Here is a 23,896-nt window from a genome sequence, read left to right on the forward strand (position 1 = left end):
CTCAAAAAATGACTTCTGAACTCACTTAATGAACTTAAAATTTTATGAGCACTTAGTAGTTAAAGATGAATAGTATGTATCTAAGCAGTGCCAAACGTATATGCCCTAATTCTTGAGTCTTAGACTCTTCAGTTTTTGATTTCAAATATTAATTTAAAAAAGCTCTATTAGGGCCTTTTTGCTTATAGAGCGTATATGAAAAAGTCTACTGGTCTATTAAAGGACTGGTGGTCAATCTGTCTATCTTATTTCTTTAGTTGTTTCAATTCCATGGAAAGCCACAAGCGTCTATCGCGGCTATTTTCCGGAAATCTGCCGGCTATGTTTGTTCATTACCATGCGCGAGGAACTGATTCTTGTTTTTGCTCTGATCTTATTATTTGTGAACCGGAATTACACTTGTTAACAATAGTAAGATTTCAAATCGCAAAATAACAGGATAAGCTGACTGTTTTGGAAGAGCATTTTCAAGTTGCATATCAATTTTTATGAAATTTGTGTGAATTGACAAAAAATCGATTGTTTTTTTTGACAAATTCTATAGAACTTTAACTGCGAAAACTGAGAAGAGGAATTGAAGAGGGAATACAGATGGAATTTTGCCAGTTTTGCGTAAACAGCAGTCAGTTAGTCCGATGTGAAATGTGTTGAACTTATCTTGCCTACATCATTTGGAGCAAATTTTTGTCCCGATTTTATGAAGAGAACGAATTTTTATCGTGGGATTAACTGACTGTTGCTTATGAAATGTTCAGGATTTTCTCTGTCATTTGTGGAGAACTTAGAGCTGTTAAAGGTGCATCGATTTTCTGTCAGTTCATTCAAATTTCATAAGAAATGGAATCGGATTGCTGCTAATGTACGATGTAATTACTCAATTTGAACGTTTACTCCAACTATCGGAGTTGGAGTGATACATTAGCTGTAAATATGTAATAATAAAATGGTGAGTAAACTATTGCACCATTTAACAGAGCTCTAGTCAAGCTCTAAAAGCTAAATTAGGAAAAATTGTTATCAACTGGAAACTTTTTTTAGCCATGTTAGACGCAGCTCAAAGCAATTCTGCAACTTCGCGGCCCAATAGAGGGATTAACATCACCTCAACACCGAATGAAACTCAGTCCGAGCAAAAACGCGGTTGCTGTGGGGGCAAATAGCAGACAGCGAATTTAAAACCATAATAAAAAACCTACAGATGCGTGCTTTCAATTAGTACAACTACCCGACCATAGTAGCAGTGTTATGTTGTCTCTGCACAAATAGTTGAAGGAACTTAGTCTACTTGAAACTATAAATACGTCTGAGTTTGAATCATTGCTCCTTTTTTCTCGTCACTGAATTGATTTTGATCGTGAGTATTATATATTTATCTTGATATCATTACATAATTAGATGAGATTTTGCTGTCTTTAATTTTTATAGAAAGCCTAATTTGTTTATAAATGATAAAATATATTTCAATGCTTTCATTTGTCTTCACCTTCAAAATTGATTAAATTTTTGTGCGACCTTGGTGAATTTGGCCTAACTAGGTTTTTTTATAAAAAAAATGACACATTGGAAAAACCGAAATGCTCGACTGGAGGTTGAGCCAACAGCCACATATTTAGAAAAATAGGCGACAATTTCAAATTGAGGATTTGTACTGTTTTTCGAGCTATGGCAACTTAGATCGCTGTACAGCACAACCGCTCCCTTGATAATAGTTGAACGAAATAAGTATGTTTTCTCAAAAGTAGACTTCGGATAGATAACTGACTCTAAGTAAAATTTTTCATCTATTACAATGTAAAAGCCAAAGTTGAGCTAGAGCAATGCTTTCAACGATTTGCTGAAAAGTCGCCTGTTGTGTTGTGGTTTTTCGCGAGTAAAAAAAATAAAAAAGGGAAAATTTTAACGCTTGACCTAACCTAAATGACTCCCGATTTTTTGTAAAAGAACGTGCTCAATTTTTCAAATTCTCTTACGATAGAAAATTTTAGAAACCGATTTGAAGCACAAATTTTGAGTGTGTCGGGGCCAAAATTGATGAAAGTAGCAAAAAGTACTTTTTGGCAGAAGCAAAGATTGGGATCAAATATTTGGAGTTAATGTGTTGTTCCCGTCTTCACCGTCACGATTGAGAACTCCACCTCGGGCTTTGAGCTTTGTTTGCTTTTGATTTCTAAGACACTACAGTTTTGTCATAGTTGAATTTGACTTATGTACATATTTTTTTTGCTTGATATCGGTTAAATGAGGTAATTAAATGCTCTCGAACGAAGCTTGAGGCAATTATTGTATATATAAACTATATACTCCAATGGTTATTTTGTTCAGACAATTTTGGCCGATCGATATATTCATCGTAGAGAAATGTGAGTGGTATCATTAAAAAGCTCGCCGAGCGTAGCATTCGAAATTAAAAAGATTTTTTAAAAAAGATTCGTTTAATTGCTCTTGAACGAAGTTCATAGCAATTATTGTAAACGTGATGGTCTTATGCATTTTTTTCGCTGGACGATTTTGCGATTTTCTTCCAGAACATTCTTTGAGTTCTCAAGTGACTTTTCGCGCTTTCGTTCTTCATTTTTGAGTGATCTCTGTTGCTCTCACTCTGAAGTAAAGCTTGTTGATAATATAAAGTCGGTTACAGCATAGCAAAACTGAGAGACAAATAGCACAGTCGGTAGTGCAAATGGTTTTGAAGCGGGAGGTGAATGGTTCGAATCACGATGGGGTTCCACCCGCCTGTCGTTCGAGAGCAATCTTGCGGCATTAGTCGGTTTATGTTTTTTTTCGAGGAGTTATGGAAGTTTAAGGTTCCATGTCAACACGTGATATTTGGCTCTCATTTAGAGTAGTTTTTGTTTGAATTAAAATTTTAAATCAAAATTACCTTTCACGCTACAAAATGCATAAATTTGGTGTTCCTAGTAGACGATTAAAAAGATTATTTCTGGTCTGATAGGGAAATTTACTATGAACAAAATTTGAATTCTATTTTAGCTTTTTAAAGAAATTTTTACATTTGTTTTTTGAGTCACTAAGAGAATAGTCACCTTTCATATCGAGGTTCCATTAATGACAAACTTTATTTACAGTACAATGATGCCCAATAAACGGAAAATTAGCTTCCAAGGAATCGCTCATATTTTTTTGGCTTCGGCTCCGAGTGTTCGTAACTTTGAATGAAATTTTGATTTTCTTTGAAATTTAACTGATGTCCTATGCCATAGACACGTTGAATAAAAGTGCTAATGCATTGAGTGGACAGCTAATGACTGTTAAGACTTTAAAAGTAATTTTTCCAAAAAAATTTTTCTGAAAGTTAGCCGATCTTAAAATTATTTACCTATTTTCGCGACTTCTATGTCAGTCTCAGTCATAACAGGACCCCGGATTTTTTTGCTGCAACCAAAATTGATTTAGATAACTGTTTTTATCTTCAATAATTGGTTGCATCCAATGATTTGGTTCGATGCGACCAGTTTTCATATATTTTTTTAAAAATTTTTGGATATTCTGTTCTTCATAATTTTGTTTTTGCTTTTGGAGTCTTATCTGATCATCCTAAAAATGAATGTTTCCATTGGATCACAGAAGACGTTAAAACAACCATGGATAAAGTTTTTATAGAAAAGCTTGTGGATTAAATGGCTTTGACACTTCCTTCCCGCACTTTTCTAATGAATTTTGGTTTTGAATGTATTTGTTATTTTTATGGTCAGAAGACTTTTTCTGATGACTTAGACTTATTGATGACTGGTCAACGATAGACAGCATTATCTTCCCAACGAGGCAAAACATAGACGTGTTTTTTTGAAATAAGAAGAATCCTATGTTTGTGGAAGAATTAACTGGAATTAGAAAAGTTTGTTCTGAAAAGTTCATTTTTTAATGGCTTCGACAATTGTCTCATTTTTTTAAAAAAATTTTGCCGTTTTTGCCGTTTGTTATTGTTTTTGTAGTTGTAAACTGCTGAGAGGTCTTTTAAGCTTCTAATTGAGGACTGAATTAATGATACTCTATGCAGTCAGTTCATAGCGAATAGTCTTAAAGTTTATGATGTTAATCGTTTTCATTTTTTTTCGTTTTGTTAATTCTGTAGTTTTTTGGTTTTTTTTGTTTTTTTTTGTCAACTTGTTATTTGATCTCATCGTTAAGAGGTCCCATCCATCTCCTTTTAATTCAAAAAGTAAAATTTCTATTGATTTTATGGCGTAATTTTTTCTGGGACTGTATGCGTTTTCATAAAAGTATGAGTGGTCAATATTTGTTTTTTTTTCTCTTCTTTTACCACATTCGCGTAATAGCAGAGCCCAATTATTTTCAAATGAGGCCCAAGTGATTTTATTTTATCATTGAGTTTAATTTTAGCTGAATTAGTATAGATAACAATTGAATTAAGAAAACAATATTTACATAATAGCTATTGATTTTAATGGCTTGATCAGTTTTTGTTTTCGCAGATTGTTTTTAAGTTCTTGAGCTCTTCTGCCTCTTTAGTCCGTTTTTATGGCTTAGTCTAACTAAAGACAGTTCCTATCAATTTCGTAATGACTTTTTAGTAAATTTTTTGAGAGTTATTTTGATAAAAGCTAATGATTTTTCAGACGTTTACAATTATTCGGTTCAAAAAATAATTAATAGACTTTTAAAATTTGCCTTATTGTTTTTCTCTACTTGTAACCCAGTATCCTTAAGGAAAAGTCCCATCTGCTGTATAGTTAAAATAAAAAATATGTAGTTAAGGTTTCATCTGAATGCATTTTCACGTTGTTTACTAGGTGCTTTTACATTTAGATATTGAGTTTTTGCCATTGATTATTTTTCTTGTTCTGTTAATTTTTTTCCTCGTAGTCATTTTACTGGCAGATATTGTTAGCGCTGTAATGAGGCTTGGCATTGTGTAACTCAATTAGTAGTTTGGGTGCAAAACGATTTTTTAAAATTCAAACAACCACTTCTGGTTAACTCTTCATTTGGTTGACAATTAAGTCAAAATGTAGATCAGCTCTGGTGGGAACTTGATGTGCGAACTCTCAATAAGGAGCCTCATTGTTGTAAAGGAGCGTGATTTTTATGCAAAAATTTAGCTTGAAATATTTTGCGTTTTTATTTAGAGTAATTTTCCAATTTCGGTCTTGAATTAAATTTCCCGCCTGTCATTCGAGGACTATTTGTTGGAGGTTAGCTGGTTTATGATTTTAATTCAAGCATGTTTTCAAAACTTTTACAAGGAGGAAGTATTGTTGACATTGAATTATTACGTGCTAGTAGAGAAAAAATTCTTAATACAATAAAGAAACGGTCACGTGCATGCGACTACAAATTTATTCCTCTAAATATGGGCACAGCAAAGCGTGAACGTAAACAATTTTTGTAGAATTCAAATTCTTACCAATTTTCAGTTGATTCAATGTCAAACTGATTTTAAGCTCAAAAGTTCTTAAATGCTCCTAAGATAATTTTCATAATTTCATGTTTGCGATTTGGAGATAAGTAATAGTAATCAGTAAGTTAGAGCCAAGGAAAAGCAGTTTTATAGTAAAAATTTTATAATTTCTATGAGCACATCATTTTGATGTGCATTTCATAACTGATTTCCCATTTACGCTGCATGATATTGAAAGATTTTGCGTTTTTGTTTAGAGTAATTTTCCTATTTTGGTTTGGAATTAAATTTCCCGACTGTCATTCAAGGCCTATTTGTCGGAGGTTAGATGGTTTTTGATTTTAATTCAAGCATATTTTGAAAAAAGTTACTGAAAAGAAGTATTGTTCACATTGCACTATTAGGTGCTAATAGAGCAAAAATCTTATACAATAAAATTAAAGAAAAGGTCACAAGCATGCGACTACACACTTTATCCCTCTAAATGTGGGCACAGAAAAGCGTGAACGTAAACAATTTTTGTAGAATTCAAAATTTTACCATTTTTTCCACTTTTCAGTTGATTGAATGAGGACTGATTTTAAGCTCTTAAGTTCTTAAATGCTCCTAAGTTAAAATTCATTATCTCATGTTTTGGATTTTGATATAAGAAATGGTAATCAGTAAGTTAGAACCAAGAAAAATCAATTTTATAGTAAAAATTTTATAACTTCTAAAAGCACATTATTTTAATCTGCACCTTAAAACTGATTTCCCCTTAACGATGCATAAAATTGGACAGTTCTGTTAAAGTTCGTATTGTCTTCAGTACTCGATTTTATTCTTGAATGGGAATCAACTGTTGTTGTATGTTCGGTTCAATCAAACCCGTGTTTTGTTTTAGGTAACTTTAAAACTTCAACTTGTTTGTCCTAACTTAGTTTTTGTATTGATCTAAAAGTTTCCAACGCGTTTGTTGCACGTTTGTCATAGTATCACCGGAGTTTGTCTGATCCAAATTTATATATGTTATTTTCGTCGAAGTTCTTTTCGTCAACTTGTTAACTAATCTCATCATTAAGAGGTCCCATCCAACTCCTTTTAATTCAAAAAGTAAACTTTCTATTGATAACATGTAACTGATATTTTTTTCTGGGACAATATGCGTTTTCATAAATGTTTTGTGAGTGGTCAATATTTGTTTCTTTTCTCTTCTTTTACGACATACGTGTAATAGCAGAGCCCAAATGAGGCCCAAGTGAATTTATTTAATAGTTTAGTTTACTTTTAGCTCAATTAGTATCGATAACAATTGAATTAAAAAAACATTATTTAGTTAACAGCTAATAATTTTAAAGGCTTGATCAATTTGTGATTTCGCAGATTGTTTGTAAGTTCTCGAGCTCTTTCGCATCTTTAGTCCGTTTCTATGGCTTGTTCTAACAAAAGACAGGTTCTATCAATTTTGTAATGATTTTTTAGTAAATTTATCGAGAATTATTTTGTTAAAAGCTAATGATTTTTAAGACGTTTGCATTTATTTGTTTCAAAAAATTATTGATAGATTTTTGAATTTGGCCTCATTTTTTCTACTTGTTGCCTTGTATCCCGATGGAAAAGTCCCATCTGCTGTATAGTTAAGACTAAAAAAATATGTGCAGTTAAGGTTCTATCTGGTTGCCTTTTGACGTTGTTTACTAGGTGCTTTTACCGTTAGATATTGAAATTTTGCCGTTAATTTTTGGTTTTTACTTGTTTTGTTTGATGTTTTTTGTAGGTTTTACTGGCAAATCTTGTGAGCGTTGTAATGAGGCATGGCGTTATTAAATTCTTTCAATTAGTAGTTTGGGTGCAAAACGACTTTTTAAAACTCAAACAACCACTTCTGGTTAACTCTTCATTTGGTTGACAATTTAGTCAAAATGTAGATCAGCTCTGGTGGGAACTTGATGTGCGAACTCTCAATAAGGAGCCTCATTGTTGTAAAGGAGCGTGATTTTTATGCAAAAATTTAGCTTGAAATATTTTGCGTTTTTATTTAGAGTAATTTTCCTATTTCGGTCTTGAATTAAATTTCCCGCCTGTCATTCGAGGACTATTTGTTGGAGGTTAGCTGGTTTATGATTTTAATTCAAGCATGTTTTCAAAACTTTTACAAAGAGGAAGTATTGTTGACATTGAATTATTACGTGCTAGTAGAGAAAAAATTCTTAATACAATAAAGAAACGGTCACGTGCATGCGACTACAAATTTATTCCTTTAAATATGGGCACAGCAAATTGTGAACGTAAACAATTTTCGTAGAATTCAAAATTCTTACCAATTTTCAGTTGATTCAACTTCAAACTGATTTTAAGCTCAAAAGTTCTTAAATGCTCCTAAGATAATTTTCATAATTTCATGTTTGCGATTTGGAGATAAGTAATAGTAATCAGTAAGTTAGAGCCAAGGAAAAACAGTTTTATAGTAAACATTTTATAATTTCTAAGAGCACATCACTTTTATGTGCATTTCATAACTGATTTCCCATTTACGCTGCAAAAAATTGGACAGGTTTTGTAATGTTCGTATTGTGTTGACTACTTGATTTTGTTCTTGAAAGAGAATCAAATCATGTTGTATGTTGTGTTCAATCAAAGCCGTATTTTGTTTCAGGTAACTTTAAAGTTTCAACCTTTTTGTTCTGATTAATTTTTGTATTGATCTAATAGTTTGCAACTCTGACGTTTGTTGCACGTTTATCATAGCATCCCCTGAGTTTGTCTGATCCAAGGTTCAATATGTTTTGGCGTAAAAGAACAAATATGTTTTAATAATTTTAATAAAGAACAAATTTTAAATATGTTTTAGAGTATTTTTCCAATTTCGGCCTTGAAATAAAATTCCCGCTTGTCATTCAAGGACTATTTGTTGGAGGTTAGCTGGTTTATGATTTTAATTCAAGCATGTTTTCAAAACTTTTACAAGGAGGAAGTATTGTTGACATTGAATTATTACGTGCTAGTAGAGAAAAAATTCTTAATACAATAAAGAAACGGTCACGTGCATGCGACTACAAATTTATTCCTCTAAATATGGGCACAGCAAAGCGTGAACGTAAACAATTTTTGTAGAATTCAAATTCTTACCAATTTTCAGTTGATTCAATGTCAGACTGATTTTAAGCTCATCAGTTCTTAATGCTCCTAAGACATTTTTCATAATTTATGGTTAGGATTTTGAGAAAAGTAAAAGTAATCAGTAGGTTAGAGCCAAGAAAAAGCAGTTTTATAGTAAAAATTTTATAATTTCTATGAGCACATCCCTTTGATCTGCATTTCAAAACTGGTTTCCCATTTACGCTGCATAAAATTGGACAGTTTTGGTAATGTTCGTATTGTGTTCACTACTTGATTTTATTCTTGAATGAGAATCAAATCATGTTGTATGTTCTTTTCAATGAAAGCCGTGTTTTGTTATAGGTAATTATAAAACTTCAATCTTATTGTCCTAACTTAGTTTTTCTATTGATCTAAATGTTTCCAACTCTAACGTTTGTTGCACGTTTACCATAGCATCCCCTGAGTTTGTCTGATCCGAGGTTAAAAAAAGTTTTGGCGTAAAACAACTAGGCAGCTCAAGTTCAGCAGTCAGGTTTAAATTATGTGAAAATTGCAAAGAACATCGCCTTGCCTCTTTGAACTAACCTAATTACTCTATGTTGTCCTAACATACCTGCCATCTCAACTTATCAAAATTTTACTTCAAAAGAACACCTATCCTGAAAAATTAGCTGAAATTTCAAACAATTTCTCTTCATGTTAAAAATCAAACGAAATAAGATTTCGATTTATATCAAAATGCGCAAGGCCAGTTCAAGCTTTAAATGTTCGTAGTGGTTGAAATCAAATTTCCTGAAACGCCTAAATAAAAAGCAATTATTACTCCTAAAAGTCTTAAATTTGCAAAATTTTTGTTTCAAGCATAGGCTTGGCTTACTTGAAGTCGCTTGTGAAAACACGAGTTTTGTTAGTTTTAATATGGGGAAGGTTCACAGCGTTTCCACTTTTGGCTGTATTTGCGAACTGTTGGCCTTATAAAAAGCTAAAATGCAGTGTTTCGGCAATTTCAAATTTGCCAGTGAATGTTCGCATCTAGTAGTCATAGTAGTCAGGAATTTCCCCGCTCGCAGGTGAACAAACTCAGGCAGACGTTGGCCACTCAAAACGTTTTTGGGAGCGACAAAACACGAGGTAAACACAATCGATAAACATTAGATCTATAAAGACGAGTCCAATGAAATTATCAAATATACAAAAAAATAAACAGTTTCATCTATTTTTACATTTGGTAGAGCCTTTCCAGCTCGGGCACAGCACAAGGACCGTTAGGTACCCTTTTGATGAGGATGTGACTGTCTATAGGGGAGGAAAGCCCCCCAGCAGGTCCTGAATTTTTTGTCCGAAATCAAGTTTACAGTGCGCCTATAATAATACTACTCTTCTATCAACCCCATTATTTTTTTTGCGTAAAATAAGTTTTATAATAGAAGATTTGCTGAAAAAGACAACCGTTTAATAGAAAATGTGAGAATTCACATAAATTTCAGAAAAGTTAAGGTTGTGAGAAAAAATTTGACTTCTATAACTTCTAATTCCTATGCGCTTTACAACACTCCGACGTCGAAACGACAAAAAGTGCGCGCGCGGGCATGACTTTTTCAAAAGGTCTCAGTTTGAAACCCCCTCCCCCCAACCAACCAACAATATTTCTCATCAACGTTGCCTTGGGTGAAGTTAGCTTAGTCAGTTCTCATGTGTCCAGAAAAGATCAATTATTAATTGCTCATTGGTATTCAACAAAAATTAGAATTCAACAAAATTTAACCTTGTAAAATTGGAAATGACCTTGTGATACTTGCGGAATGGCTTGTGATACAAGTTTAAGTTTTTAATCAGACAGTACTGTGATATGTCAAAGGGGCGTATGAAATCAAAAGCTTTGCTGCTTGCTTGAGAGAAAAGTTGGAAAACAGCTTTTCTGCATTTTCAGCATTTTCAGAAAATTGTTTGAAAATATTCATCCCCATGTGATTGAATTTGATTCGGTGTGTATGACTTCTGCCCAAATAAGTCTGTAGTTTTGTAGTTCTCCCTTTTGAATCTTTCAATTTTGAGGTTGACTTAATTCTTTGAAATGGTGATTTCCACAGCAAACCGCATTTTCAAAATCTTTCAAGTTACAGCCAGATGTTAAGCACCTCATGTCAATCCGAAAATTTCAAATGACGTAGTATCATTTAAATAGGTAGAAATCAAGTTTGACTCGGCGTTTTTATAAATAAGAGTAGGACATAAAAGGTCCCCATTTTCCGTTTGATGGATTTTTTTATACTTCCTTCTCGAAAACTTTCACGTTTTTTTTTTAAATTTGGTTTTAGAATCAATGGTTTTATGCAATGCCTTCACTGGTTTTATCTGTCGCCATGTTTCGCTTGTTTTTGGTTCTGATAACTTGTTTCACTCCACTATTAGGTCAATTTGCGTTTGGCTAGATGTTTTGTTAAGTTACTGATGTCCCCAGTGAATACAGTTAGAATTGCATTGTTTTCAATGCAATTTTTGAAAAGGATATGCATCCCGGGCCAAGGTGTCAACACTAAAAACGGAAAACTATGTAAGACTACCGGTGAATGCGTTGAACTTAAGTAAGATCTAGGCTTGAGCGTAGATCTTACATTAATCCAACGCATTCACCGCCAATTTCCCAGGATTTTGCGTTGATCTTACATAAATTCGACGCATTCACCCCCAATCTTAAATAATTTTTTGTATTCAAGCGTAGATGGAATAATTTTTGCGTTGAATTTACCGTAGATCTGACATAATTTGGCGTTGCATTTATCGTAGATCTTTTACAATTTTCGTTGAAATTATCATATATCTTACATAACATTTCGTTGAATGTAGCGCAGATCTTACATAGTTTTGCGTTGAATTTAGCGTAGATCTTACATAAATTCAACGCATTCGTTACCAATCTTACATAATTTAGACTTTTAAAGCTAATATCGAATATTTTTTGTGTTGAATTTACCGTAGATCCGACATATTTTTTGCGTTAAATTTAGCGTAGATCCAACATATTTTTTTGAAGTCACTTGTAAGTACTTGTAAAAATTCTTACTTGAAGTCCTTTGTAAAAATACGAGTTTTGTTAGTTTCAATATGGCGAAGGTCTATAGCGTTTCAATTTTTGGCCGTATTTGCGAACTGTTGGCCTTATAAGCAGCTGGAACTGCAGTCTTGGCAATTTTAAATTTCGAATCTAGTAGACGGGAATTTCCCCGCTCCCAGGTGAACAAACTCTGACAGATGTTGGCCGCTCAAACGTCTTTGTAAGCGGCAAATTCGAGGTAGACAAAACTTATTAAAATTAGACTTAGAAAAGACGAGTCCAATGAAATTATCAAATATACAAAAAAAAAAAACAGTTTCATCCATTTTTACATTTGGTAAGATTTTTCAGCTCGGGCACAGCACAATTGTAATGGAGAATGACCGTTAGGTACCTTTTTGTTGACAATTTGACTGTCTATAGGGGAGGAAAGCCCCCCAGCAGGTCCTGAATTTTTATCCGAAATCAACTTTTACAGTGCGCCTATAATAATACTACTCTTCTATCAACCCCATTATTTTTTTTTGCGTGAAATAAGTTTTATAATAGAAGATTTGCTGAAAAAATTTGCTGACAACCGTTTAATAGAAAATGTGATAATTCAAATAAATTTCACAAAAGTCAAGGTTGTGAGAAAAAATTTGACTCTTATAACTTCTAATTCGTATGCGTTTCACAACACTCCGACGTCAAAACGACAAAAAGTGCGCGCGGGCATGACTTTTTCAAAAGTTCGCAGTTTGAAACCCCCCTCCCCCCAACCAACCAACAATATTTCTCAGCAACGTTGCCTGGGTGAAGTTAGCTTAGTCAGTTCTCATGTGTCCAGAAAAGATCAATTATTAATTGCTCATTGGGATTCAACAAAAATTAGAATTCAACAAAATTTAACCTTGTAAAATTGAAAATGACCTTGTGATACTTGCGGAATCGCTTGTGATACAAGTTTAAGTTTTTAATAAGACAGTACTGCGATATGTCACAGGGGCATATGAAATCAAAAGCTTTGCTGCTTGCTTGAGAGAAAAGTTGGAAATTAGCTTTTCTGCATTTTCAGCATTTTCAGAAAACTGTTTGAAAATATTCATCCCTATGTGATTGAATCTGATTCGGTGTCTATGACTTGTGCCCAAATAAGTCTGTAGTTTTGTAGTTCTCCCTTTCGATTCTTTCAATTTTGAGGTTGACTTAATTCTTTGAAATGGTGATCTCCAGAGCAGACCGCATTTTCAAAATCATTCAAGCTACAGCATGATGTTTAGCACCTCATGTCAATCCAAAAATTTCGAATGACGTAGTATCATTTAAATAGGTAGAATTCAAGTTTGACTCGGCGTTTTTATAAATAAGAGTAGGACATAAAAGGTCCCCATTTTCCGTTTGATGGATTTTTTTATACTTCCTTCTCGAAAACTTTCACGTTTTTTTTTAAATTTGGTTTTAGAATCAATGGTTTTATGCAATGCCTTCACTGGTTTTATCTGTCGCCATGTTTCGCTTGTTTTTGGTTTTGATAACTTGTTTCACTCCACTATTAGCTCAATTTGCGTTTGGCTAGATGTTTTGTTAAGTTACTGATGTCCCCAGTGAATACAGTTAGAATTGCATTGTTTTCAATGCAATTTTTGAAAAGGATATGCATCCCGGGCCAAGGGGTCAACACTAAAAACGGAAAACTATGTAAGACTACCGGTGAATGCGTTGAACTTAAGTAAGATCTAGGCTTGAGCGTAGATCTTACATAAATCCAACGCATTCACCGCCAATTTCCCAGGATTTTGCGTTAATCTTACATAAATTCGACGCATTCACCCCCAGTCTTAAATAGTTTTGCGTATTCAAGCGTAGATGGAATAATTTTTGCGTTGATTTTACCGTAGATCTGACATAATTTTGCGTTGAATTGATCTTTTACAATTTTCGTTGAAATTATCATAGATCTTACATAACATTTCGTTGAATGTAGCGCAGATCTTACATAGTTTTGCGTTGAATTTAGCGTAGATCTTACATAAATTCAACGCATTCGGTACCAATCTTACATAATTTAGACTTTTAAAGCTAATATCGAATAATTTTTGTGTTGAATTTACCGTAGATCTGACATATTTTTGCGTTAAATTTAGCGTAGATCCAACATAATTTTTCGCTAAAGGTAGCTCATTTCTCACATAATTTCAACGCATTCACCACCAATCTTACATAATTTTGCATTTTTAGGCGTAGATCGAATATTTTTTGCGTTGAATTTACAGTAGATCACACATATTGTTGCGTTGATTTTATCGTATGTCTTACATTTTTTCCGTTTAATGTAGCGTAGATCTAACGTAACTTTGCGCTGATTTAAACGTAGATTTTACGAAAACTCAACGCATTCACCGCCAATCATGTTTAATTTTGCACTTTTAGTCGCAGATCTTAAATAATTTTCAGTTGAATTTACAGTAGATGACACATATTGTTGCGTTGAATTTATCGTAGATCTACATATTTTTCGGTTGAATGTAGCGTAGATCTTATATAATCTTGCGCTGAATTAAGCGTAGATTTTACGCATTCACCGCCAATCATGTTTAATTTTGCACTTTTAGTCGCAGATCTTAAATAATTTTCAGTTGAATTTAGCGTTGACCTGAAACAATTTTGATTTGATTTTTGCGTAGATTTATCGTCAACTTTACATAATTTTGGGTTTCTATGCGGAGGGGGGTTTTGGTGTAGACGGGTACGTGGGGGGAGAGGGATTGGGGGTAATTGGGTGTGTCGGGGGATAGTTGGGTACGCTGGTGGAGGATGGGGCTAATTTGGTGCTTAGGGGTTAAGGCTAGTTTACCGATTTTGAAGTCCCGAAAGTGATAATAAAACCCTTTTAACACTCAAATCTCAACTCAATGAAGCTCAAATTTGTCTAGAAACTCAAAATTTTGCTACTTGTAACTAGCAAGAACTTATAAATTGTAAGAATTACGCTTAGAAACGCAAAATTAACTAAAATATACGCTTGGAAACCGCAAAATTATGTATGATCTACGCTTTAAAACTCCAATTTTATTTTTTGCAACTTAATGTTGCAGTCCCATGTATAAAGATTGCGGTTCTTAAGAAAAGTAAGGTTCTGTTGCACAATGGTAGAAGAGGAGGTAGTGTTCCTTTTTAAATCTTTCAGTTTCGAGGTTGATTGAATTATTTGAGTTGGTGATCTCCACAGTAAACCGCATTTTCAAATTCGTTCAAGTGACAGCCAGATGTTTAGCACCTCATGTCAAACCAAAAATTTCTAATGACGTAGTATCATTTAAATAGGTAGAATTTAAGTTTGACTCGGCGTTTTTATAACTAAGAGTAAGACATAAAAGGTCCCCATTTCCTGTTTGATTTCTAATATTTCTATGCTCTCTCAAAAATTTCTTTTTTTAAAATTTGTTTCTGGAATTGTTGGTTTTTTGCAACGCATGTTTGTTTACTCACTTTTCGGACGCTTGCAACCAAATTGATCTGTCGCCGTGTTATGCTTGTTTTTGTTTCCGAAAAGTTTTTTCACTCCACTGCTAAACTCAATTTACAATTGGCTATATTTTTTGTAAAGGTACTGATGTTCCCCAGTGCATACAGTAAGAAATACATTATTTTGAATGCAATTTGGAAAAGGATTTGTATCCCAGGCCGAGTTGTCAACACTAAAAACGCAAAACTATGTAAGATTACCGGTGAGAGCGTTGAACTCAAGTAAGATCTAGACTTGAGCGTAGATCTTACATAAATCCAACGCAATCACCTCCTTTTTTACATAATTTTGCGTTGAATTTAGCGTAGATCTCACATAATTTTGCATTGAATTTGGCGCAAAACTTACCTAAATTCGACGCGTTCAACCCCAATCTTAACTAATTTTGCGTTTTTAAGCATAGATGGAATAATTTCTGCATTGAATTTACCGTAAATCTCACATATTTTCGCGTTGAATTTATCGTAGATCCTTCACAAATTTTCGTTGATTTTATCATAGATCTTACATAACTTTTCGTTGAAGGTAGCGTAGATAATACATAATTTTGCGTTCAATTTAGCGTTGATCCTACACAATTTTTTGTTGAAGGTAGCGCATTTCTTACATAAATTCAACGCATTCACCACCAATCTTACATAATTTTGAATTTTTAGGCGTAGATTGAAAATTTTTTGCGTTGAATTTACCGTAGATCACATATATTGTTGCGTTGAATTTATCGTTGATGTTACATATTTTACCGCTGAATATAGCGTAGATTTTACATAAATTCAACGCATTCACCATTAATCTTACATAATTTTGCCTTTTTAGGCGTATGTCGGTTAATTTTTGTGTTGAATTTACAGTAGATCTGACATACTTTTGCGTTCAATTTAGCGTAGATCCTACATAATTTTTCGTTGAAGGTAGCGCAATTGTTACATAAATTCAACGCATTCACTACCAATCTTAAATAATTTTGCATTTTTATGCGGAGATCGAAAGTTGTTTGCGTTGAATTTACAGTAGATGACACATATTGCTGCGTTGAATTTATCGTAGATCTACATATTTTTCGGTTGAATGTAGCGTAGATCTTATATAATCTTGCGCTGAATTAAGCGTAGATTTTACGCATTCACCGCCAATCATGCTTAATTTTGCACTTTAATCGCAGATCTTAATTAATTTTCAGTTGAATTTAGCGTTGACCTGAAACAATTTTGAGTTGATTTTAGCATAGATTTACCGTCAACTTTACATAGTTTTGCGTTTCTAAGCGCAGATTCAGAATTTATTAGTTGCGTTTATTGAAATTTTGGGGTTCTATAGAAAAGTTTTGCAATATCAACACTAAATTCAACGGAAAACTATGTAAGGTCTAAGCTTAAAAACGCAAAAATATTTAAGGTTGGACGTGAATGCGTTGAATTTTTGTAAGATCTAAGCTATTTTTATATCAAAATTATATACTATCAACGCTGACTTCTTCAAGTGGGGGGAAGGGGAGTTTGGCTATAGGTAGGCGGTTGAGGGGGGTTTGTGTAGATGGGTACGTGGGGGAGAGGGTTAGGGGTTAGTTGGGTATGTGAGGGGATATTTGGGTACGTTGACGGGGGAGGCGGCTAATCTGGTAAATGGGGTTAAGGCTAGTTTACCGATTTTAAAGTCACGAAAGTGATAATAAAACTCTTTTGACACTCAAATTTCAACTCAATGAAGCTCAAATTTGTCTCTAGAAACTCAAAAATTTGCTACTTGAATTTAACAAGAACTGATTAATTGTAATAATTACGCTTAGAAAAGCAAAATTAACTAAATTATATGCTTGGAAACCGCAAAATTATGTAAGATCTACGCTTAAAAACTCCAAATTTAATTTTTGCAACTTGATGTTGCAGTCCCAGGTATAACGATTGCGTATAAATTCAACGCATTCAGCACCAATCTTACATAATTTTGCAGTTTTAGGTGGAGATCGAATATTTTTTGCGTTGAATTTACCGTAGATCACACATATTGTTGCGTTGAATTTTTCGTAGATCTTACATATTCTTCCGTTGAAAGTAGCTTAGATCTTACATAATTTTGCGCTGAATTAAGCGTAGTTTTTACGCATTCACCGCCAATCATGTTCAATTTTGCATTTTTAGACGTAGATCGAATATTTTTTGCGTTGAATTTACCGTAGATCACACATATTGTTGCGTTGAATTTATCGTAGATCTTACATATTTTTCCTTTGATTGTAGCGTAGATCTTACATAAACTCAACTCATTCGCCACCAATCTTATATAATTTTGCAATTTTAGGCGTAGATCGAATATTTTTTGCGTTGAATTTACCTTAGATCACACATAATGTTGCGTTGAATTTATCGTAGATCTTACATATTCTTCCGTTGAAAGTAGCCTAGATCTTACATAATTTTGCGCTGAATTAAGCGTAGTTTTTACCCATTCACCGCCAATGATCTTTAATTTTGCATTTTTAGGCGTTGATGGAATATTTTTTGCGTTGAATTTACCGTAGATCACACATATTATGTAAGATCTACGCTTAAAAACTCCAAATTTAATTTTTGCAACTTGATGTTGCAGTCTCAGGTATAAAGATTGCGGTTCTTAAGAAAAGCAACGTTCTGTGGCACAGTGGCAGAAGAGGCGGTAGTGCTGCTTTTTAAATTTTTCAATTTTGAGGTTGATTGAATTCTTTGAGTTGGTGATCTCCACAGCAAACCGCATTTTCATATTCTTTCAAGCTACGGCCAGATGTTTAGCACCTCATGTCAATCCAAAAATTTCGAATGACGTAGTATCATTTAAATAGGTAGAATTCAAGTTTGACTCGGTGTTTTTATGACTAAGAGTAGGACATAAAAGGTCCCCATTTTCCGCTTGATGGAATATTTCTATACTTCCTTCTCAAAAAAATCACGTTTTTTTTCAAATTTGGTTTTGAAATCATTGGTTTTTTTGCAACGCATGGCTGTTTAATCCATTTCTGGACGCTTTCAACAGAATTGATCTGTCGCCATGTTTCGACTGGTTTTGTTTCCGAAAAATGGTTTCACTCCACTGTTAAACTCAATTTGCATTTGGCTAGATTTTTTTGTTAAATTACTGACGTCCCAGTGAATACAGTAAGAAATAATTATTTTGAATGCAATTTTTGAAAAAGATTTGCATCCCGGGCCTAGGTGTCAACACTAAAAACGCAAAACTATGTAAGATTACCAATGAATGCGTTGAACTCAGGTAAGATCTAGGCTTAAGCGTAGATCTTACATAAATCCAACGCAATCACCTCCATTTTTACATAATTTTGCGTTGAATTTAGCGTAGATCTTACATAATTTTGCTTTGACTTTAGCGCAAAACTTACATAAATTCGACGCATTCAACCCCAATCTTAACTAATTTTGCGTTTTTAAGCGTAGATGGAATAATTTTTGCATTGAATTTACCGTAGAACTCACATATTTTCGCATTGAATTTATCGTAGATCGTTCATAAATTTTCGTTGACTATATCATAGATCTTACATAACTTTTCGTTGAATGTAGCGTAGATATTACATAATTTTGCGTTGAAATCAGCGTAGATCTTACAAAAATTCAACGCATTCAGCACCAATCTTACGTAATTGTACAGTTTTAGGTGGAGATCGAATATTTTTTGCGTTGAATTTACCGTAGATCACACATATTGTTGCGTTGAATTTATCGTAGATCTTACATATTTTTCCTTTGATTGTAGCGTAGATCTTACATAAACTCAACTCATTCGCCACCAATCTTATATAATTTTGCAATTTTAGGCGTAGATCGAATATTTTTTGCGTTGAATTTACCTTAGATCACACATAATGTTGCGTTGAATTTATCGTAGATCTTACATATTCTTCCGTTGAAAGTAGCCTAGATCTTACATAATTTTGCGCTGAATTAAGCGTAGTTTTTACCCATTCACCGCCAATGATCTTTAATTTTGCATTTTTAAGCGTTGATGGAATATTTTTTGCGTTGAATTTACCGTAGATCACACATATTATGTAAGATCTACGCTTAAAAACTCCAAATTTAATTTTTGCAAGTTGATGTTGCAGTCCCAGGTATAAAGATTGCGGTTCTTAAGAAAAGCAACGTTCTGTGGCACAGTGGCAGAAGAGGCGGTAGTGCTGCTTTTTAAATTTTTCAATTTTGAGGTTGATTGAATTATTTGAGTTGGTGATCTCCACAGCAAACCGCATTTTCATATTCTTTCAAGCTACGGCCAGATGTTTAGCACCTCATGTCAATCCAAAAATTTCGAATGACGTAGTATCATTTAAATAGGTAGAATTCAAGTTTGACTCGGTGTTTTTATGACTAAGAGTAGGACATAAAAGGTCCCCATTTTCCGTTTGATGGAATATTTCTATACTTCCTTCTCAAAAAAATCACGTTTTTTTTTCAAATTTGGTTTTGAAATCATTGGTTTTTTTGCAACGCATGGCTGTTTAATCCATTTCTGGACGCTTTCAACAGAATTGATCTGTCGCCATGTTTCGCCTGGTTTTGTTTCCGAAAAATTGTTTCACTCCACTGTTAAACTCAATTTGCATTTGGCTAGATTTTTTTGTTAAATTACTGACGTCCCAGTGAATACAGTAAGAAGTAATTATTTTGAAGGCAGTTTTTGAAAAAGATTTGCATCCCGGGCCTAGGTGTCAACACTAAAAACGCAAAACTATGTAAGATTACCAATGAATGCGTTGAACTCAGGTAAGATCTAGGCTTAAGCGTAGATCTTACATGAATCCAACGCAATCACCTCCATTTTTACATAATTTTGCGTTGAATTTAGCGTAGATCTTACATAATTTTGCTTTGACTTTAGCGCAAAACTTACATAAATTCGACGCATTCAACCCCAATCTTAACTAATTTTGCGTTTTTAAGCGTAGATGGAATAATTTTTGCATTGAATTTACCGTAGAACTCACATATTTTTGCATTGAATTTATCGTAGATCGTTCATAAATTTTCGTTGACTATATCATAGATCTTACATAACTTTTCGTTGAATGTAGCGTAGATATTACATAATTTTGTGTTGAAATTAGCGTAGATCTTACATAAATTCAACGCATTCAGCACCAATCTTACATAATTTTGCAGTTTTAGGTGGAGATTGAATATTTTTTGCGTTGAATTTACCGTAGATCACACATATTGTTGCGTTGAATTTTTCGTAGATCTTACATATTCTTCCGTTGAAAGTAGCTTAGATCTTACATAATTTTGCGCTGAATTAAGCGTAGTTTTTAAGCATTCACCGCCAATCATGTTTAATTTTGCATTTTTAGACGTAGATCGAATATTTTTTGCGTTGAATTTACCGTAGATCACACATACTGTTGCGTTGAATTTATCGTAGATCTTACATATTTTTCCTTTGATTGTAGCGTAGATCTTACATAAACTCAACTCATTCGCCACCAATCTTACATAATTTTGCAATTTTAGGCGTAGATCGAATATTTTTTACGTTGAATTTACCTTAGATCACACATATTGTTGCGTTGAATTTATCGTAGATCTTACATATTCTTCCGTTGAAAGTAGCCTAGATCTTACATAATTTTGCGCTGAATTAAGCGTAGTTTTTACCCATTCACCGCCAATGATCTTTAATTTTGCATTTTTAGGCGTTGATGGAATATTTTTTGCGTTGAATTTACCGTAGATCACACATATTGTTGAGTAGAATTTATCGTACGTCCTAAATTTTTTCCGTTGAATGTAGCGTAGATCATACATGGTTTTGCGCTGAATTAAACGTAGATTTTACGAAAATTCAACGCAATCACAACCCATCATGTTTAATTTTGCACTTTTGGTCGCAGATCTTAAATAATTTTCAGTTGAATTTAGCGTTGACCTGAAACAATTTTGCGTTGATTTTAGCATAGATTTACCGTCAATTTTACATAATTTTGCGTTTCTAAGCGTAGATTCAGTACTTATTAGTTGCGTTTATTGAACTTTGGAGTTCAATAGAAAACTTTTGCAATATCAACACTAAATTCAACGGAAAAAATTGTAAGGTCTAAGCTTAAAATATAAGGTTGAACGTGAATGCTTTGAATTTTTTTAAGATCTAAGGTATATTTATGACAACATTTTATACGATCAACGCTGACTTGTTCAAGTGGTGGTGAGTTGGCTATAGGTAGGCGGGTGAGGGGGGTTTTTGGTGTAGATGGGTACGTGGGGGGAGAGGAATTTGGGGTAGTTGGGTGTGTCCGGGGATAGTTGGGTACGTTGGTGGGGGAGGGGGCTAATTTGGTGCGTGGGGTTAAGGCTAGTTTACTGATTTTGAAGTCCCGAGAGTGATAATAAAGCTCTTTTAACACTCTAATTTCAACCCAATGAAGCTCAAATTTGTCTCCAGAAACTCAAATTTTTGCTACTTGTAAGTAACAAGAACTGATTAATTGTAAGAAATACGCTTAGAAACGCAAAACCCCTAGTATTTATGTTGAAAAAAACATCGATTTTGACAATTTTTTTTAAAATCTAGAAGTGATCAAATTGCGGTCGTTTTTTGCTGTTCTTGACATAAAAGCGTAGCAAAAAAATTTGAAAAATTTGACCAATTTTCAAAAAAAAATTGTCCCTAGCATTCTGCTGAAAAGGCCTATTAATCGCAAATTGTGGATGTAATAATTGCATAAAGTTGTCGATTAAAAAAAAGAACAAGTCCGTCAAGTTTTTCAAATTTGGAAAGAACAAACTCAGGGTTTTTTTCCAATAGGCGCCCATTCTTGGAAAGTCGTGAAAATTGTGCATTGAACATCAAAGTTCGGAGTTTGAGCAAAGCTCACATCAATTATGTTGTAAAAACATTACATGATTTTTTTTTGCTGCCAGTTCGCTGCATCACGCCATAAAAACTTTGCCTCAAGCGTTACAAGACAGTTATAAAAAGGAATTTACGCATTACCGGGTCTGAGTTTCAATCCTAACGCGGTAAAAGTACGAAAACCTGCTGAGTTCCAATTGAGTCATTTCTTCCCTGATAAAAAGAGGCTAGTTATATGGCATGATAATGTGAACAATTCATTGGTGAACACCTTCGCAGCTTATTGCAGTGCTTGAAAAGTATCACGAGCGCATAGAAGCTAAAGTGTATTGCCCCAGAGAGGGAACTCCTGATATTAACGATCAACCCAAGCGTAGTACTCTAGTTGCCATCCACATAGTGAAAGACATTGTGTCTAAACGTAAACAGAAAGATCCTAGTTTACTTAAAAAGTACAGAACACTACACCAAAGGCCTGCGCTTGAGCTGAAAACACTCACTATAGTGTTAGCGCATAAGAACAACCTCCGGTCCTTGATAACACGCTCCCGGCCAAAAAAATCTCTAAGCGCCGTCGTAAAACACTTCGCACCCGTCATGCGCTTGATGAGGCGGAGCTCACTCAAGCCTTTGATAACCTGATTGTCACTTAGTCTTGCGTTGTGGGAGTCTACCCGCTGACTGTCCGTGTGACTTAGTTTACTCACGAGTTACGAAGTAGTCTGTTGTTCGTTCTCTCCAATAGTGCTTTACTAAACGTTTCGCTCTCCCCATTTTTTGAGTTATTCACTGCCGTCCATTTTCCGCAGCTTATCTGGATTCATTTTCCGTTTCCGTGCTTTTGTTTCCGTGTCGCCGTGTTTCTTTCTATCCCCCGTTTATCTGATGTATGATGTAGTATGTTGAGTTTTTGCTGTAGTAAATTTTTTTTCTGCTGTTAGGCTGGTTGGTTGTTTAGTCTCGTTGCTTGCTAGGGTGTGACTTAATTCATTCTGGAATTACGGCTGTTTTGTTCCGTGACTTTCACCACACTTGTTTGCTAGCAATTTGTTGTAGCTTTACTAAATTTGGTAGTATGCGCTTTTTTCGTCTGGATATGGTGGTTTGCGATTTCCTGGCCTTTTCGACTTTTGGTTATAGTACTTCGTTGCCGTAAATTGTTTGATGTTTTGATGCCGTAGATAAAGCCCCATAATGTTTTGTGCTATTGTACCTGGCAGTAGCTTCTCTCCCTCTTTCTAGGGTGTGACTTAAGTTTATTCTGGAGTTACGGCTAGTTTGTTTGGTTGAGTTGGTTGCTGTGGTCTGCTAGCATTGATCTTCCCGCCTAATCGCTTGTGGTTTACCGTCTCCCGCCTGTTCTATCCCGCCATCCCGTCTATCCCGCGCTACCCTCTCTACATTTCTTTCTCGTCCATATCGTTTTCCGGTTCGTCGTGCGCCGTCCGCCCGACGTTTCCGCCCCGCCCGTGCCATTTTCCCGCTTCGTCGCGCGCTGTTCGCCCGACGTTCTCGCTCATCCTTGCGATTTCCCGTTGCGTCGTGAGTTACTCGTTCGGCGTCTCTTCCAGTCCGTCCCGTCCCCGTTCTGTCCCGTGTCGAGCTTTCTGCGCTCACCGTTTTTTCTTTCTTTCGCCGGGTACTATTGTACTCGGTGAACAACTTCGCTATTTGGGGGTTTGCTTGACAAACCGTCATACTAGGGTTCGTTTTAACCTATTTATGTTGTGTATATATATGTGTGTACTTATGAATTAGTACCAAATTAAAATTTTGGTTGCTGTTTTCATAAAATCATGGCAACATTGCAGGACAAATTCAACAAACTTTATAGTGCGAGCGCAAAATACAGGCTGAACTTAATAACATCTATGGTGAAATTAACAATGCTGTTGATAAGCCAGACAGGAAAGTTAAGATCGAACGTCTGATTGTGAAGTGCCAGGATGCTTTTACTAGAGTAGTTGATAAGAATGAAGAGTTCTTTAATCTGGCACAAAAAAACTGAAGATCCAGATGCTGCCTGTAGGAACCTTGA

The 23,896-nt window shown here is 34.5% G+C and overlaps 1 protein-coding gene across 1 annotated transcript in view; it reads left to right on the forward strand.

The window, feature by feature from the left end:
• The window catches only part of LOC142340716 (ras-related protein Rab-21-like), a 114,291-nt gene extending 112,819 nt beyond the window's left edge, over positions 1-1,472 (forward strand). Inside the window, exon 6 of the mRNA XM_075391416.1 lies at positions 1,039-1,472. Coding sequence (XP_075247531.1) covers positions 1,039-1,160 — 122 coding nt within the window. The 3' untranslated portion in view covers positions 1,161-1,472. The remainder of the gene's footprint in view (positions 1-1,038) is intronic.
• The last annotated feature ends 22,424 nt before the right edge of the window (positions 1,473-23,896 follow it).

Source organism: Convolutriloba macropyga, chromosome 6 (assembly GCF_964194025.1).
Source record: "Convolutriloba macropyga chromosome 6, txConMacr16.3, whole genome shotgun sequence".
NCBI lineage: Eukaryota > Metazoa > Xenacoelomorpha > Acoela > Convolutidae > Convolutriloba > Convolutriloba macropyga.